General features: G+C 40.7%; 1 protein-coding gene across 1 annotated transcript; it reads right to left on the reverse strand.

Annotated features, from left to right (window-relative positions):
- Positions 1-2,243: 2,243 nt before the first annotated feature.
- CHDH (choline dehydrogenase) lies at positions 2,244-14,439 on the reverse strand. The gene is made up of 8 exons (XM_063164662.1): positions 14,335-14,439; positions 11,044-11,841; positions 10,485-10,636; positions 7,554-7,683; positions 6,701-6,835; positions 5,439-5,581; positions 4,544-4,646; positions 2,244-3,962 (listed from the first exon to the last, which is right to left on the reverse strand). The coding sequence occupies exons 2-8, from the start codon at positions 11,786-11,788 to the stop codon at positions 3,544-3,546; spliced, it is 1,827 nt and encodes a 608-aa protein (XP_063020732.1). The 5' UTR covers positions 11,789-11,841; positions 14,335-14,439; the 3' UTR covers positions 2,244-3,543.
- Between the last annotated feature and the right edge of the window lie 1,434 nt (positions 14,440-15,873).

A 15,873-nucleotide genomic window follows, 5' to 3' on the forward strand; every position in this document is an offset into this window, starting at 1 on the left:
TATATGTATTTAATGAGAGAAAATACTAGTAAAGAATTAAACACTGGTAAGTATTCTACAGTGAAGTAAATTCACTGAAAAAGTGAATCTATAACATATTCATATGAACAGAGTCTTTTTTTGGAGCTTGGCTGACAGAAGTATTGAGACTAAAAATTGTAATAATGTAATAAGATATGCTTGTGTTCTCCTTCTTCATTTAAAATATAATATAAAAAGTATTTAATTACTTTTATTATCATTTAATGATTTATATCTAAATTTTATATAATTTAATATATTTATGCTTTTGTTATTCCTCAAAATCCGTTTTTATTTTATAGAATCCATGTTTATTTTATAGAAGATGCATATTCCAAGCCCACTTTTCCAGTGCTCCTATACCTGCCTAATTTGGTTGCAGATTAATTGACAGTGGGCACTTGGCAAGGATTTTAAGGTTGTGGTCTACAAAATCTTACATAAATTGAATACAATGCAATTTTACAAATACTGCTATATTCTGCTGCTTTTAAAAGCACTTCTCATACTGAAACAACTTGAGTTGAAATGTGTGTACAAAAGAAACGTTTTTGGTCTCTTTTCTTTCTCAATCTCATTGTCCCCAGCCAGAGACCTCCAGCTGCCTGGAGCATCTGCAGCAAGCCATTGCCAAGGAGATGCTGGTGTTCTCTCTTGCAGTACCATTGCTGGTCCAAGCATGCTGGCAGGTCTAGTAATTCTTGAATTAAACCACTTTTACAGTTAACTGGTTTTGAACATATAATGTATTATCTACATACTTATGGAATTTATATCTGGGTAGAATTGGGAATAATCAGACTGTATTGTTTTGTTAAATAGGTAAAACTCTGGAATTATAAGCTGTGTTCTGCAGTCCAGTAAGGTGAAAAAGATGATTAATTGCAGCTGTGAGACTGCCAGTGCTCCACAGGATGTGTCAGAATAACCTAGACCTGTTTTAAGAACCCTTTGGCAGACTTGGCTCTGCTGGAAGTCAGTACAATTTTAACAGGAATTCAATAACAGCAGCCAGGTACAACACAGGACAAAGTAATGCTAAATTGATGCTACTTAAAGATTTCCCTAGGGCAACAAACCCTCCAGCACTGCATCAAAGCAATCTCCTGAGGGAGCCTCAGTGTTCTACAGCAGTCAGGCTGGAATTAGTAAAGCAATAGCTCACAGCAATGAAAATGTTCAAGTGTTTAGAAGGAGAGGAATCTACAAGATGTCTGTGGATGGTTAGAACTGCAAGAAAAGATGATGATATTTCAGAAGAAATGCCTGATTACCTGATTTCTCAGTGCAGCAATGAGGATAATACACATGAATACCTAACCTTGCCATTTACTCCTTGTTTTTAGAGCTTGGCATAACAGCAGAGAGGTCTGTGCATGTTCAGTGGTAAATTATGTAAGCCAGTGGCCAGTTAATCCTCTGAAGTTGCATAATAACAATCCCATCTTGCGTGCCTGGAGTGGAAGCCCACATTGTAAATCTGCAAATGCAGGAATTTCAGCTTCTCACCTTGCCAAACTGCCTCCCTTCCAACTGCACAGGGCTGTGGTAAGTCTCACCAGTGTATATAACTTAAAATATCCTTATTGTATTTCAAATGACATTAGAACTTATTGAACACCCTTAAGGATAAATCTCACAAGCATAAGTGCTGAGAAAGAATTATTTGCCATGAGGAGGTACACAATACACAGTCCGTGCTTTTCTCAAAGAGCTCACCAGAGGAATTGTCTCCTTAACTCAGCTAATCAATCACCTGTGATGTGAAATATTCTTGTTCTTCCCCTCATTTCAAAAGAATGCATCACATACATAGAAAGGGTTTACCTGTCTCCCTTTGGAGCAGAGTTCACTGCTGTTATCTTCCATCTTCAGTGGTTTTGTTTGTGTTTATGCAGATGCTCTGAGGAATTAAGTCCTTTCCTTCAGCAGAGCTTCCAGTCAGTGCCTGACAGAGAGCAGCAGCAGGTACAAGTATCTGCCTTAAACATCTGCAGTTGTCCCTCCAGCCAACATCTGACTCAGCAAGGTCTTCTACAGTCTGTTAAAATTGTGTAAAACTCCAATTTTTTGCAGAAAAGATGTTTATTTTCTTTGCCACAAGTCCTGGGCAATCTTAGGCTGCAGAAGATTTTACTTTATGATTTGACATCTGCTTAGTCAGAAGTTACTTTGGAATACTTAATAAATACAAAACAATCAATGGAATAAATTTCCTTCAGTGAGTTCAGTTTCTTTAGTTTTTTTTTTTTTTAATCAGTACCTGAAAGTTAGTTTGACACCAAAAACAGCCATGAAAGCTCAAGTATCTTAACTTACACATCTGAAAACTAAAAAAGCATAGATTTAAGTCCTAACTAGAATATAGCATTTGTTCACTGAATAAGATATTTGCCTTCTAATTTAAAATGATTTCTTCTCAATCATCAATATCTGACCTTATATACAGTTATTTTGAGTAACATATAATTTTAAATGTAGTTTGGTTGTAATTTTTCTAAATAAAATTTGAGTGATAGCAAGACACCATTCAGAATATTTACTGATAAATATCTTTTGCAAACAATCATCTGAGCAAATACCAATCACTTTAAGGATATTATACAAAGTGCAGATCTCTTACTGCTGGTAAGAGTGGTAAAACTACATCAGCTTAAATTGTGAGCAGTATTCTACTAAGTGCTTTGTTAAAAAAAAGTCAAAAGCAAAACAAAACAAAGAGGAATATCATTTTTCCTAGTAGATTTTTATAAATTTCAACTCCAGTTCTGCATTTTTAGAAAAATAAGTTCTTATGAATACACTGTGTGTCTTCTCCCTGAATGCTCTACAGTTAGAGGCTGATGACCTTAGTGAAACCTAAATCTGGGTGTTATTTGTAAACCATGCATTCCTTTCATAAAGGAAATGTTTGTCATGTTTGACAAACTCTGAGCAAATGCAGGTTCCTCCCTTTCCTATGAATTCTGATGCAAATTAATTCAGCTCTTGAATTTGAAATTGTGTAAGTGCTTACTTTTGCTTGACCATTCTCTGCAGGATGTGGTGATTACTGACAAGCTGTTTTCCTGGGTAAAATTTGTAGCAGTTAAAATTCTTCAAATAACATAATCATTTTCAGAACAGCTCACATTAATCTCTTCCATTCCTCATACATTCACATGGTATTTCTTGTGATTTAGAAACAGCTTCTCTTCAACAGAAGATTTGAATTTACCACAAAAGGTCATATTTAATTAAATTTGTGATTCTTGGAGTGTTCTGCACAGGGCCGGGAGTTGGACTTAATGATTCTGATCGGTCCCATGAAACTCAGCATATTCTATGATTCTAAAAAAGGAACTTAAGCCAGCTGATTTAAAAAGACAATAGGTAGTCTAATACAAAAAAAAAAAAATTAATAGCTATTTTTATAGGATATGTTGTTTTGCATATTTATCATGTTGGCATATTCAGTATGAGATACCAACATGTGGATAAAAGCCTAAATATCAAATTATATAAAAGGATGAGAATATTAATTTATCTCTGTGTTTCCAAGGTCTTGGGCTTATATACAGGAACATTCTTCTCCTGAAGTGATGGCAGGCCCTTAATTATATCTGCAGCTTTCTCTGCTATCATGATGGTTGGGGCATTCAAGTTTCCAGTGACAACACTGGGCATTATTGAAGCATCAACTACTCTCAAGTTTTCAACACCAATGACTTTTGTTTGGGGATCCACTACGGCGGTGCTGTCTGACGGCTGACCCATTTTACAGGTGCAGGAAGGATGATAAGCACTATCAGCCTTCTGCCTTATGAAGGCATCTATGTCTTTGTCAGACTGAACATGATTTCCTGGTTGAATTTCAGGCCCACGAAATTTTTCAAAAGCTTTCTGAGCAAAGATCTCTCTGGTCAGCTTGACACACTGGCGGAATTCCCAAATATCTCTTTCTGCAGAGAGAGAAAATGAGAAAATTGTAAGTACTCATTTAATTTACCAGTATACACAGAATGCAAAACCAGAAAAAAAAGCAGCATTGTGGGGAAAAAAAAGCTGGAAGTCTCACTTCTTGCTGAAAGCCATGATAAAGCAGAATATTTTTTAAAGTCACAGATATTTACATCCACTGTGAACAAAACTGTTGCTTATATTGCACTAGCCCAAAAGGGAAGATGTGAACTGTGAGGAATTGCACTTTATCTTGATGTGCCCACTGTCTAGGAAAAGGAAAATAGACTCAGCACAAAGGAGCAAAAGACATTAATTCCTTCACAAGCAGAGGTGGTGATGAAACAAACAGCAAGACACAGCAGATACTGAGAATTCTGACTTCATCCCCAACAGGAAATTCCTTCTAGCTTACACAGTGCTTTGCACAATCACCTCTTATCATACTAGTTGACTTTTATAAATGAGAAATAAGTAACAATGTACCAACCAGCACTTCTGAACTGGTGTTGAGTAGGTACAAAAATCAGCTCCTGAAACAGGCAGGAAATGAGCTGACAGAGCAAGGAGAGGCTGCAGTTACCTGTTGACAGGTAGTTGGGCTCAATGATGGGGTGGTCATTTGGGTCTGAGCTCTTCAGCTTCAGCCATCCCACACTTGTGCTCCTCATGGGTCCCACGTGGACCTGCAACACCCAACACAATCCCACCAGGTCTACTTCCAAATTCAGCATGGCTTTTTTGGTTTTGTTTTTCTTTTTCAATTTAGACAGACTTTACAAATTCAGCAAATATAAACATTAACCAGAGATAGTGGAAAATACCATTGAGCATTTTTCCATTTTATATAATTTATTTTTTAAATATGTAATTCCATTGCAGGGACTAAATATTTCTGTCACATCAACTCACAGCTGTTCTTTTAATTTAAAATACAGCCATTCCAATTTAGTAGTATCAGAGAACTCTAATACAATCAGCAACTGGACCAAATTATTGTGTCTCAGAAGGAAGGAGATCAGTGAGGAAAAACATGTATACTCAGTGACAGTTCCCCAGAATTAGCACTCAGAGTTTTGGATGGAGGTGATAGTCTAAAAAGGGGCTTGGATTTGTGCCAGTGAATTAATGAGTGTTTCTATACATTTTCACTTAAACCTTTGTCTAAACTACAGAGGAATGGTTTTGTTCAATTGCAAAATTGTGTCCTGACCCACAGCACCGGGGCACTTCAGCAGAGTGAATACTTCATTCAATATTTGCCTTCTTTCCCAGAGATAAAAGCGAAGATAATTTTGGTGGCAATATCAAATAACAAGGCTGTGTTTTCTCCTCTGAAGGAGGTTAAGCAGTCTATTTCATACTAAACTGAACAAAGTATTTTTCAGTATGTAGCCAAATTATCAACATTTATAATGGAGCATAAACCTCCTTGCTAAAGGCTACAAAGCCTTTCTGGAACATTCTCTTTGCCTCACCTGGTAAGCTTCCATAGTGGGAGCAACTCGACCGTGGTCAATCACCTGGGAAGGGAGAAAGTGGAACTGAATGTCGGGGTGAGGCACCCCGGGCTCGCTCCGGATGAAACCCCCAGATTCCAGGTGGGCAGTGGCTCCCTCACCTAGGGAGGGCAAAGGATGGAGAAGATGCCATTAAAATAAAATACCTCCAAAGAGCAACAGGTCCACTTGCTTTTAACCTGTAGATGCACTGCCATGAAGAATTGATTTGTACAGCATTAATTGCAAGGAATGCAAATCCATTATGAGCAGCTTGTAGTTTAGGCACTGTGCACCACTTTCATCTGCCTTTAAATTCCTGGATAAATGTAAATATGCATAACTTTGGAAATCCCACAGATGTGAGAATGGGGTTTTACAGTTATGTCACCTGCTCTGCCTCCAGAAGCAGATTTGGATCCTAACAGGAGTGGAGGGAACTGGCTGCACATCCTGATGTTCCTGCACTGCTCACTCTGTGCACTTCAGTTATCCCATCAGTCACAAGGAACAGGCAGAGCATCCACAGTGCCTGTCCTGAAGGGAAAGATAAAGCCCTGCAATGTGCCTTATGTTATTTTCATTTCTGTTTAAAACTGTAAGTTAGCCCTCAGTATTTACTTGCATGGTTAAAAGCCACATATACCCAGAATAAGTTGCCAAATAATAACAAAATTCAGCTAGTCATGTGGAGCTCAACTTTGGCCAAGCTATTTTACTGCCATCAAGGATTATACTTACTGATCCTTTTTAAGGTACAATTTATGACTAAGGTACTGTAAAATTCATGTGTCATTCTAAGGAAAGGCAATTCACAGTTACTTACAGGGCAAAAGGATTCTGATCAGAGCAACAAACTAATTCTTTTGAGACAGTTATGCAGAAGTCAGTTCAGTAATATGTTTTTATTGACATCACATTGATTTAAAATAGAATATTTTCTCCATCTTTTTAGCAATAGCTTTTCTTAGTAGCACTGATTTTTAAATGTAGAATTTTTATTTGCTTGAGATATAAGAATGTCAATAATAACGTCCTTTATTACCTAAGATATAAAAACTTCAAAATATTCTGGTATAGAAGAAAAGAAATAGTTCAAATCCATTTGCAAATTCGAGTTATTTCTCAGAGCATGAAAAAGATTATATATTAAGGCTCCCAGCCTATAAAACTCACAGATAAAAGGCTGTCATAATTCTAAATCAGTCAGTGGTAAAGTGATTGCACACTTTGCTTCATACCTGTAAACTTCCAGAGCCATTCGAGACCAATCCTCACCATGTTCAGGGGCTTTTGTGCACTGTACAGAGTAATAGGTTTGGTGCACTTCTGCTGGACATACACTTCTAAATGATCTTGCAGGTTCTGCCCTACTCCTGCAAGGGGTAGAAAGAGAGGAGGGAGAAGAAAGTGAGAGGAAAAAAAAAGTTATTTCGCACAGAAAGATTGCCCACCATGTTTCAAGCAGAGAACATCTTAAGTGGGAACTAAACCAAGCTCTTAAAAGGGCAGTGGTGACACAGACCAAGGCCATGAGTCACATCAGCCTTTTGCTCATGTCAAAGTAAGGTTTTACATAACTAGAATGAAATTAGTTACATGCATAACTAGAATAACAATACTAGTTACATACATAACTGGAATGAAAATGGGAAGTTAAATGGAAGATATATCAGTTGTTGTAAAATTACCACTACTTCTAAACACTGTGCTAACTTCCTTATCTTTAAGGAAAAGTTCATGTTATTTCTTCTATATTTGAATATTTATGACAGTGAGAGTTTACACAATGCATATCGGATCAAAACTAATTCAAAACTCTTAATGACAACTGTACTAATTAATTATAAAAATATGCCTTCAGAAAGGCATTTTTCACTGTCAGATGTGGTGAAGAAAGGAGTTTTTTGCTTAGCTGTAAAATCAATGCATGTTTCCACTGATTTGTATAAAATCAATACATCTTTCCACATGTTTTCAACATGTGTTTCAGGCTACACAACTTGGCATAAAGAAAACTCTGTTTCATGATTAATTTAATTTAATGGTCATTCAGTTGCATCCATAGGAAGACAAAAGAAAGAAAAAAATTACCAGGAAGATGGCAAACAACAGGGATCCCCAGTTTTCTTAGATCATCTGCATTTCCAATTCCAGACAACATAAGCAGCTGGGGAGAATTTATGGCACCTCCACTTAAAATAACTTCCTTATTGGCAAAAACCTAAAAGGAAATGAGCACAAAAGCCCTAAGATTATAAAGCCTGAGCTGAATGTGAGCAACATCAGGGGCTGCTGTTTGAATTTGCTGCTCTGATCCAGATTAGACACCCTTCCCTCACATTTTCCTCATTTCAATGTATTTCTGTCTTGTCAGAATTTTCCACAGAGAGAAGTAATCAAGCTTTTGCTTTGATCATTCCTGTATTTATTCCCATCTTTACAATCCACTGAAACTGTATGGCACAGAAACATTCAGCTCCTGTCCTTGCCAGGGGAATAGCACCTGTGGCACTCAGATCAGGCAGCCAAGCTTCTCTGCCATTTTCAGTAACCCTTTATAAATTAAAACTGGAATCCTAAGGAAGATTTGGAATTCACAGACATGGTACCTCAAAGTTCTTAAGAGCTTTTCTTTTAAATTCAGCCAAGGTTAAGGTTTGATTTCTCAGCTCATGGTAGTCCTCAAATCCCTCCCCACCACTCGCCAAAGCACTACTGATAAAATAGTAGCAGGCATAGATTGAATTTTGTTTTGCTGACAGTTTTTTCATCAAATGGTTTGGTCTGAGCCCTGAGCTGGTCATGACTCAGGCTGCTAAATTATTCCTCTGCCTTTGACTTGGAGTTTTAACAGATTAATGCATATAAATTTGGAGCCCTGTCCCTTTTGAATGACACCTCAGCTATACAGAAAGGTGGCAAAATGTTGCTACAGTAAGATCCAAGGGTAATAATAATAATAATAATAAAAAGCATTTTGACACTATTTATCCAATATGGGCAACAGATGGCCAGTGCTGTTACCTTGTATTTGTTACTGCTTTGCTCTGGGCAATCATTAGCATGTTAAGACTAATAAACTCTGTATCAGAGTCTGTTGAATCAATACTTACAGCTCTATTTTGCATGTTATACAAACTTATTTAACTTATTTACATTTTCCACGGAACACACAGAACTGGTACCAGTTTGTTCAGAGCGGCATTCAAATGGTGCTTGCTCAGTCTAAATCCCCTGCAAAGTCAGCACTGTAGTTATTCCTAGCCCACAGAGTTTTTCATAATGTCTCAGCTAACATGCTAAGAGGAAAAAGTGACTGATACACTTTTGTTTGAGTTAGTCTACAATACATTACAACATTTTCATCTTTTATATGAAATATGAAGTAGAAATGTACTTTTCAGCTTCATTCTGAACTTAAAACCTCCAGGAATGTTCAGTCTACCTTTCCTACTTTTACTGGAGTCCTAGGAGATCTCTAGGACTTCAGTGTTAGACAGATACCAAGTCATTGGCTGGTGAATACATTCTGAATAACTTTTGAATCAGGTTTGATGATCTTTTCATTTTGCTGATGACTGATGTAAAAAAGACTATATCTAAAATATATTATAATATATTTTACAAATATAAATATATTTTGTATAAACAAAAACACTTTAATGTAGTCAATTGCTTCATCTTGATGGTCATAATGCAATAAAATTATTAGTTCTTCCATCCTGACAGGTATAAAATTTTCCAGAAAGCAAAAGCAGATACTAATCCTGCAGTTTTGATGCTGGGGGAAGGAGGGGAGGGGGAAAGAAGGAAGGGAAATACTTCGAAGATGTATTTTGTACAATACATGATATAAACATATATTATTAACTATATAGAATTCATGCATATATTAGTATGTATGAAAATTCATAGCAATTTAAGAATTTTGCAATTAAATGATCCAGTACTCAGAAAGTCTTTGATCATGTGTAATAGGGTTTTCAAGACTTTCTTCAACAAAATTGAACTTGATAATGTCACGAGAACAGCAATTAGAGGTACAGTTTTCACAGAAATTTAATAGCTTATGAAATCAGTTAAAGGTTCTGCAACTTTTGTTTCATATTGGTAAAATGATTATCATTTGCAATCCACTTAGCAGCAGATTTGATCTGTGCTTTAGAAAATCAAAGAACAGATTATTTATACTGCATTTTAACTTCTGGCAGGTGCTCAGTCGCAGAACTTGTCTGCTGAGTTTTATAAGGGTTACTGAACTCAAACCACCCAGATCTGTACTCAGCTCTCTCTAGGATATTATTATTATTACACTTTGTAATTGTTTTATAGTCCTTTCGGACCAAATATCTTAGTTATTAGCATACAAACCCCATTTAGGCAATATCCTCGTTACAGACTAATCCATAATCAGCTGTTAAGGGAAGTGAGGATGGTTTGGGTCTTACAGAGGTCAATGGATTGAAAGAGACATAAAATGAACCCATTATCCAGAATTTTGCAATAACAATTCAAGCTTCCTTCCACACAATCACATTTTCAGCAGGAGTTGGACTGAAACTGAGAAATATTCATTCCACAGCCAACCATAAGGCAAGATGTATCATCTATCCCTTGAGCAATTCAGATTCCAGTATCTGGCTTTTACAGATTTTCCTCTGCCAGAATTGTTTTTCAGAAACATCCCCATTGCAGCACTCTGGTCCATGTGCTGGGACAGGGCATGGTTGCACCACAGGCTCCAGGCTTACACAACACTCTGCGGAACATCAAGTTATGGCCTGTCCCCTCAGCACTGGCAGATGGAAATGTGATGATGAAGTAAATCTCTAAATCAATGCAATTGGAATATAACATCTACTGCAAAATAACTGACAAGGAATCATATATTGAAAGTAACAACACAACCTCTAAAAAAAAGAGAACATTTTGCACAGTAAAGTGCCATTTTTAATAGACTTTAAAAAAAAAAAAATTAGCTTTGATTCATACCTCTCATACTGAAAATTGAAAATCTCTTACCTTTTTCCTTTGCCCATTTTTCACATACTCAATACCAATGCATTTTGTTCCTTGGAACAAGATTTTTGTTACAAGTGTCTTCTCTGCAACTGAGAAATTTGGGCGTGATATGGCTGGGCGAAGATAAGCACTAGCTGTGCTCCATCTTTGACCTACAATGTATATTTGCATTAAACATCAAAACAGTCATGCTCAGTATGCTTCAGATTTTGGCCAATAACCACCAGGATGCCTACAGAGGGAAAGTCTTCATAGAGTTTATAGAGTTCAAAGCAAATGTGATTTGATATAATAATTAAAGATATTATTTTAACATAACAAATTTCACAATGACATAATTTAACTGTGAATCAGGACTTTTCCACCAATGCAACTTGCAGTGAAGTGCACAGTACATTGATAGCAAGCTGCTGAGGGATGAATAGGTGTAAACACAGAGTGCCATAGCTGGGCAGTAACCTAAACACTCAAATGGCATTCAGTGCAGATTATCTGTCCATATTTCAACATTATTTCTGGGTCAGAAATAGACATTACTCGAGGACCCTTTCTGGTTTACCTTTGTGTATAGTCATGTCCATCCAGCCAAAGCCTTCCTGCTGGTACCCATTCATGTCATCCGTGAAGGGGTACCCGGCTTGCTGGGCAGCCTCCAGGAACGCCTGATGGAGAGGATGGTTTGTTTTCCCCCTGGACACGTGCAGGGGGCCATTCCCACCCCTGTACCGATCCGGCCCCAGTTCGTGCGTCTGTGCCTTCTTAAAATAGGGCAGGCAGCGCTCGTAGTCCCAGCCCCGAGCGCCCTCCCTGTCCCAGCGGTTGTAATCCTCGGCGTGCCCGCGGATGTAGACCATGGCATTGAGGGACGAGGAGCCGCCCCACACCCTGCCCCGGGGCCAGTACATCACCCGGCCGTCCAGGTGCCTCTGCGGGGTGGTGTGGTAGTACCAGTTGTACTTCTCATCGCACAGGTTGTACGTCAGGGCAGCGGGCATGTGGATCTTCCACATGAGCCGGGTGCTGCCCAGCACGGTGTCCTTGGGGCCGGCTTCCAGCAGCAGCACGGAGCTGTGCGGGTCCTCTGTCAGCCTGTTGGCCAGCACACAGCCTGCGGAGCCAGCCCCCACAATGATGTAACTGTAAGAGTCTGTCTTTGCAGAGCTCAGCTGGGATGATGCGCGCCAAATTTTGAGGTGTTCGTTGATGCCGAACGTGCTCTTTAACGTGTGTGCTCTAAACAGGCTTCCTGCTACTTTGCACATCACAGAACTGTGACCTTTAAATCCTTTCATTAAATATGACATCTTTACAGATGGTCACTCTCGCAGAATTTCTGACAAAAATCCAGTGGTTTACCCTAGAAAAACCCAAAGATACTAATTAAAATATAAGCATTATTACCGCTAAAATGTCAGTCATTTTCAGGTGACAATGGTATACTTTACCCATTTGCACTACCTAAAAAGTTAACAACAATGGCAAAAACCAGGTAAACATCATCATCATCATCATTATTATTATCCTATTATTTTTTTAGTACAGTCTATGCAGCAGTCAAATGTACTATCATAAATTATGTGTGGTCTGATTTTGATTTGCTTCTGGTTCCTGAGACAGATAAATATTTTCAAGCATTTGCCAAACCCAGAAGAAGCAAAAGCTTTTGCATTCTTTGCAGTCTCTCTCTATCCACCTCTAATAGCAAGAATTTAAGAACAACAATTTCAAAAACTTCCCTGTGAGTCTGTGACAGTGATATCACACAAGGCAATTCAAATGGAAATGATGAGTATGCTCAGTGCACATTCTGCCAGAGTGTCTCCACAAAACAAATCTGTAAAAAACTCATTTCCAGCTATCCCTAAGGTGAAAACTGCTGGATTTGCAGGTGTCTCCTAACACAGGGAAAGGCAAGATCTGTCCATCTGTGCCTTTCTACCTTGCTACTAAACCTGGATCCTGCAAGAGTACTCTGAGTACAGTTACAATTTAATGCCACCAACTCCTTAGGCTGAGTAAGAATGGCAATTTTTTTTACTTTCAGAGAAGCCTGTGAGCCCTGCAAGTACCACTGGTTTGGGCACAAGGACTCAGTGGCACATTTTCTGTGTGTCACAGGTACTGGCCAGCCTGAAGGGTTTCCCCTGCTCCCTCCCCCTGAAACCATTCCTTTAGGTCTAAACAATTAGTGAAATGGGGTGTCCTTGGACTGTAAATAATATTTCTCCCTGGTCTATGACTGCAGTCTAAGCTGTTGTCCTGCATTCTACAGACAGCAACTTATCCAGAGTCCACTACACTTATCTCTTCCAGCACTGCCCAGCTGAGAGAGATAAGCAAGAATTCTCCTGAAATACGTTGAACCTTCTGTAACAAAATTAGGTGCAAATTGCTGCTAAATGTTAAAAAATTTCCATGCACAATTACAATTTTATACATGCTCATTGGCAAAAGTATGTTCCTTTACTCTTGGGAGACAGATTGGAAGAAGCAAAATTCTCTGACTTTTCTTAGGAAAACTGGTAATAAACTTGTTTGAGGCTGTACAAACCCCAAAACTTCTGAATGAACAACCAACCATGGATAACAATTTGTTCTGTAAAGAAAAAAAAAAAATATGCTGGGGATATCTCTGAGCCTAAAGCTCACACAGCTGATTCTCCTCACATGGATAACTTGAAATTGTTCCCAGCTGGAGATGGGGATGTGTTTTTTTTTTTTTGCAGGAAAAGTCTATTAAAGAATTCTTTCTTAATGAAAAAGGCTTACCAGCTTCTTGTGGTGCAGCAGTAGAGGCACAAAGGTAGGGAGGTTTTTACTTGTTTTGGTTGAGAGAAAGAGGGTTGTGGTTTTGCAATAATTGTGTTTAACCTGCAGGACTGGTGGGCCACAGGACTTTATTGATCCAGGAGCACCACTTTGGTGGGGGAGTTGGCAGAATATGGGCCTGGGCTCTGATAATCTGGAAAAGACACTCTGTCCCAATAGGGAACTATAGCTTTGTGGCTGACTCTTCTAAATGTTGTAGCAGTTTTCTTTGCATTTTGTTGTTATTTTACTTCAAATGGAACAGGACTGGCAGAACAACACCTGAGAGAATTTTTGTTTTGCAAAGAGAGCTGGGAGTAAAATCAGTCAGCAGTGTCCTGGCCCTAACAGTGAAGTGACTTTGGCAGTCAGTGTGTAGATGATTCACAAACCTTGGTGCTTTTGAGTTCTGAAGTGCAGGGGTCAAAAATTAAGTCAGTCTGATTTGATATAAATCTAGCACACTTGTTTTGATTGAATGGATTAAAACACTAGTTTTAATGGAATAAAATACTAGTTTCAGTGCACAATTCTTATTGCCACATCCATTCTCTTCTTTCAGTGGTCCCTCTGCACGAGCACTATCCTAACCCCATTTCTTCTAAACTGATCCTGAAACAAAAAGGAGAGGAAAGTGCCTGAAACACTTACTCCCTGCTCTGTTGACAGAGGAGGAACAAGAACATTCTCTCTGGCAGATGGAAATCATGACCCTCTCCCAGAGATGTTCACAGCACAGACAACACATAATGTAGCGGAGCAATGGGGCTTTGTCAGGACGTGAACCCTTCATGTTACCACCGAATGCTGTCAGGCCTGACTGTGCAGAGCAGGAGGAAGAGCTCCTCAGGCTGAAGCAGGTCTTGTTTTTTCTTTCTTTGTTTTTCCCTGCTGCAGACAGTGTAACAAGTTTAAATGTATCTGCCGCAGAATGTTTCGGACTAACTTTCCCTTCATTCCTGCTAGGGAGAAAGTTCATTCACTTTCAAAAACATCGCGGTGAGTTTCATTTCCAGGGCTGAAAGCGCTCAAGCCGACTTACCTCGCCGCTTCCTCCTCTGCACAAGCGTCTGTGGGCTCCGGGCTGCCCGCGACCCCGCTCTGAGGCTCCCGAACCGGACCGGGATCGCGGCCGCCTGGGCAGGAGGGCGATGGGTCTGTCCCGGTCCCGTCCGCAGGTCAGGGCACCCACAGGCCGCGCCTGTCCCAGCCCGGGGAGGCCGCTGCTGTGCGGGGGCTGCCGCCGACCCTCGGAGCCGCGGCGGGCGGAGCGCGGGGTGGTCCCTGCGGCGCGGGGGCCCCGGCGGGAGAGGCCGGGCAGGAGCGCGGCTGGGACTTCCCCCGGAACGCACCCTTTGGCCGCTGTGCGGGCTCTGCAGGAGCGGAAAGCGCCCCGAGGGGCAGCGGGCGAAGTCCTCGGCCTCGCCCATCCCGCCCGAGTCCCCTGCGCTGCCCCGCCGGGACTGGGCTGCCAGCTCCGCCAGGTACTCGCGGTACAGTGCTGCCAGCTCCGCCAGTGCCCCCGGGACGGGGCTGCCAGCATCGCCGGTGCCCCCGGGACGGGGCTGCCAGGTTCCCCGGGACGGGGCTGCCAGCTTTCCCCGGTATAGGGCTGATAGTTCCGCCAGGTATCCCCGGGACAGGGCTGGCAGCTCCCCCGAGAAGCTCCGGGGCGCGGGGCAGACCCAGCCCCGCGCTGAGGCGACCCCACCCCGCTCCTTCCCGGAGCGCTCCAAGTTTTTTACCCCGCTCTTAGCGGGGCAGGAAAAAACGTTTTTCGTTTCGCTGCGAAAACGCTTTCAGTGGGAGCGCTGGGAGCTGCAAGGCGGCTGGGGATGACACCCCGGGTGTCCCCGCTCCGTGCCCGTGCCCCGCTCCGGCCCGGCGCTGACAGGAGATATCTCTGTATGGAGAGCGCTGGGCGCAGTGCTCGAAGGCAGCCCCTGAAAGCTGAGTTGGAACTTGCAGCTCAGGGCTTTAATTGCGATCCTTACCTGTGCAATGCCTTTAATTAATTGCGATCCTTACCTGTGCAATGTGTGGTCCCAGAAGAAAGCCTTGGTTAAAGTGAGAGCAGCAAACTTGCTGTCCCGCCTGGCTGCCTGTGCTGGCTGATTCGTTTCCTCAGCAGTGACGATTTTTGGGTTTGGTTGTAGCACTGAAAAATGTGTGTTGAATCATGATTCTGAACAGTTTCCTGCTGGGTAGGCAGAAGGACTAATAATTCCACGCTATAACTCAGATAAGTTACTTCTCTATTGGCTTTGTCCACTGAATATCTTCAGTGTATGCTAATGTAATGCATTCTCATTGTAGACAAAACTGCATCAAAATGTGCTGGTAATGAGAGTATCTCAAATTCCCCGAGAAATGGCCAGGGATTGGTATTGTGGGAAGAGGCAGTACCACTCTGGGAGGGTTATCTCGGGGGTCTTGTTTACCTTTTCAGAACAAAGCTGATATAATTAAGACAAACCAAGATTATTGTGACATCTTGTACTTTCTCCTGACATCATTTAAGGACAATGGACTTTGCTGCAATATCTGATGTTGCTTCTAGATGCTGGGTTTTTTCCATGTC

This window comes from Melospiza melodia, chromosome 10 (assembly GCF_035770615.1).
Source record: "Melospiza melodia melodia isolate bMelMel2 chromosome 10, bMelMel2.pri, whole genome shotgun sequence".
Lineage (NCBI taxonomy): Eukaryota > Metazoa > Chordata > Aves > Passeriformes > Passerellidae > Melospiza > Melospiza melodia.

Coding starts and splice junctions, on each gene's coding strand:
- CHDH (XM_063164662.1), bottom strand. CDS start 11,788: ATGTCATATTTAATGAAAGGATTTAAAGGTCACAGTTCTGTGATGTGC. Junction 5,582..6,700: donor ATGGCTCTGGAAGTTTACAG/GTATGAAGCAAA, acceptor TGCCCTCCCTAG/GTGAGGGAGCCACTGCCCAC. Junction 4,647..5,438: donor CCACTATGGAAGCTTACCAG/GTGAGGCAAAGA, acceptor TGGGTGTTGCAG/GTCCACGTGGGACCCATGAG.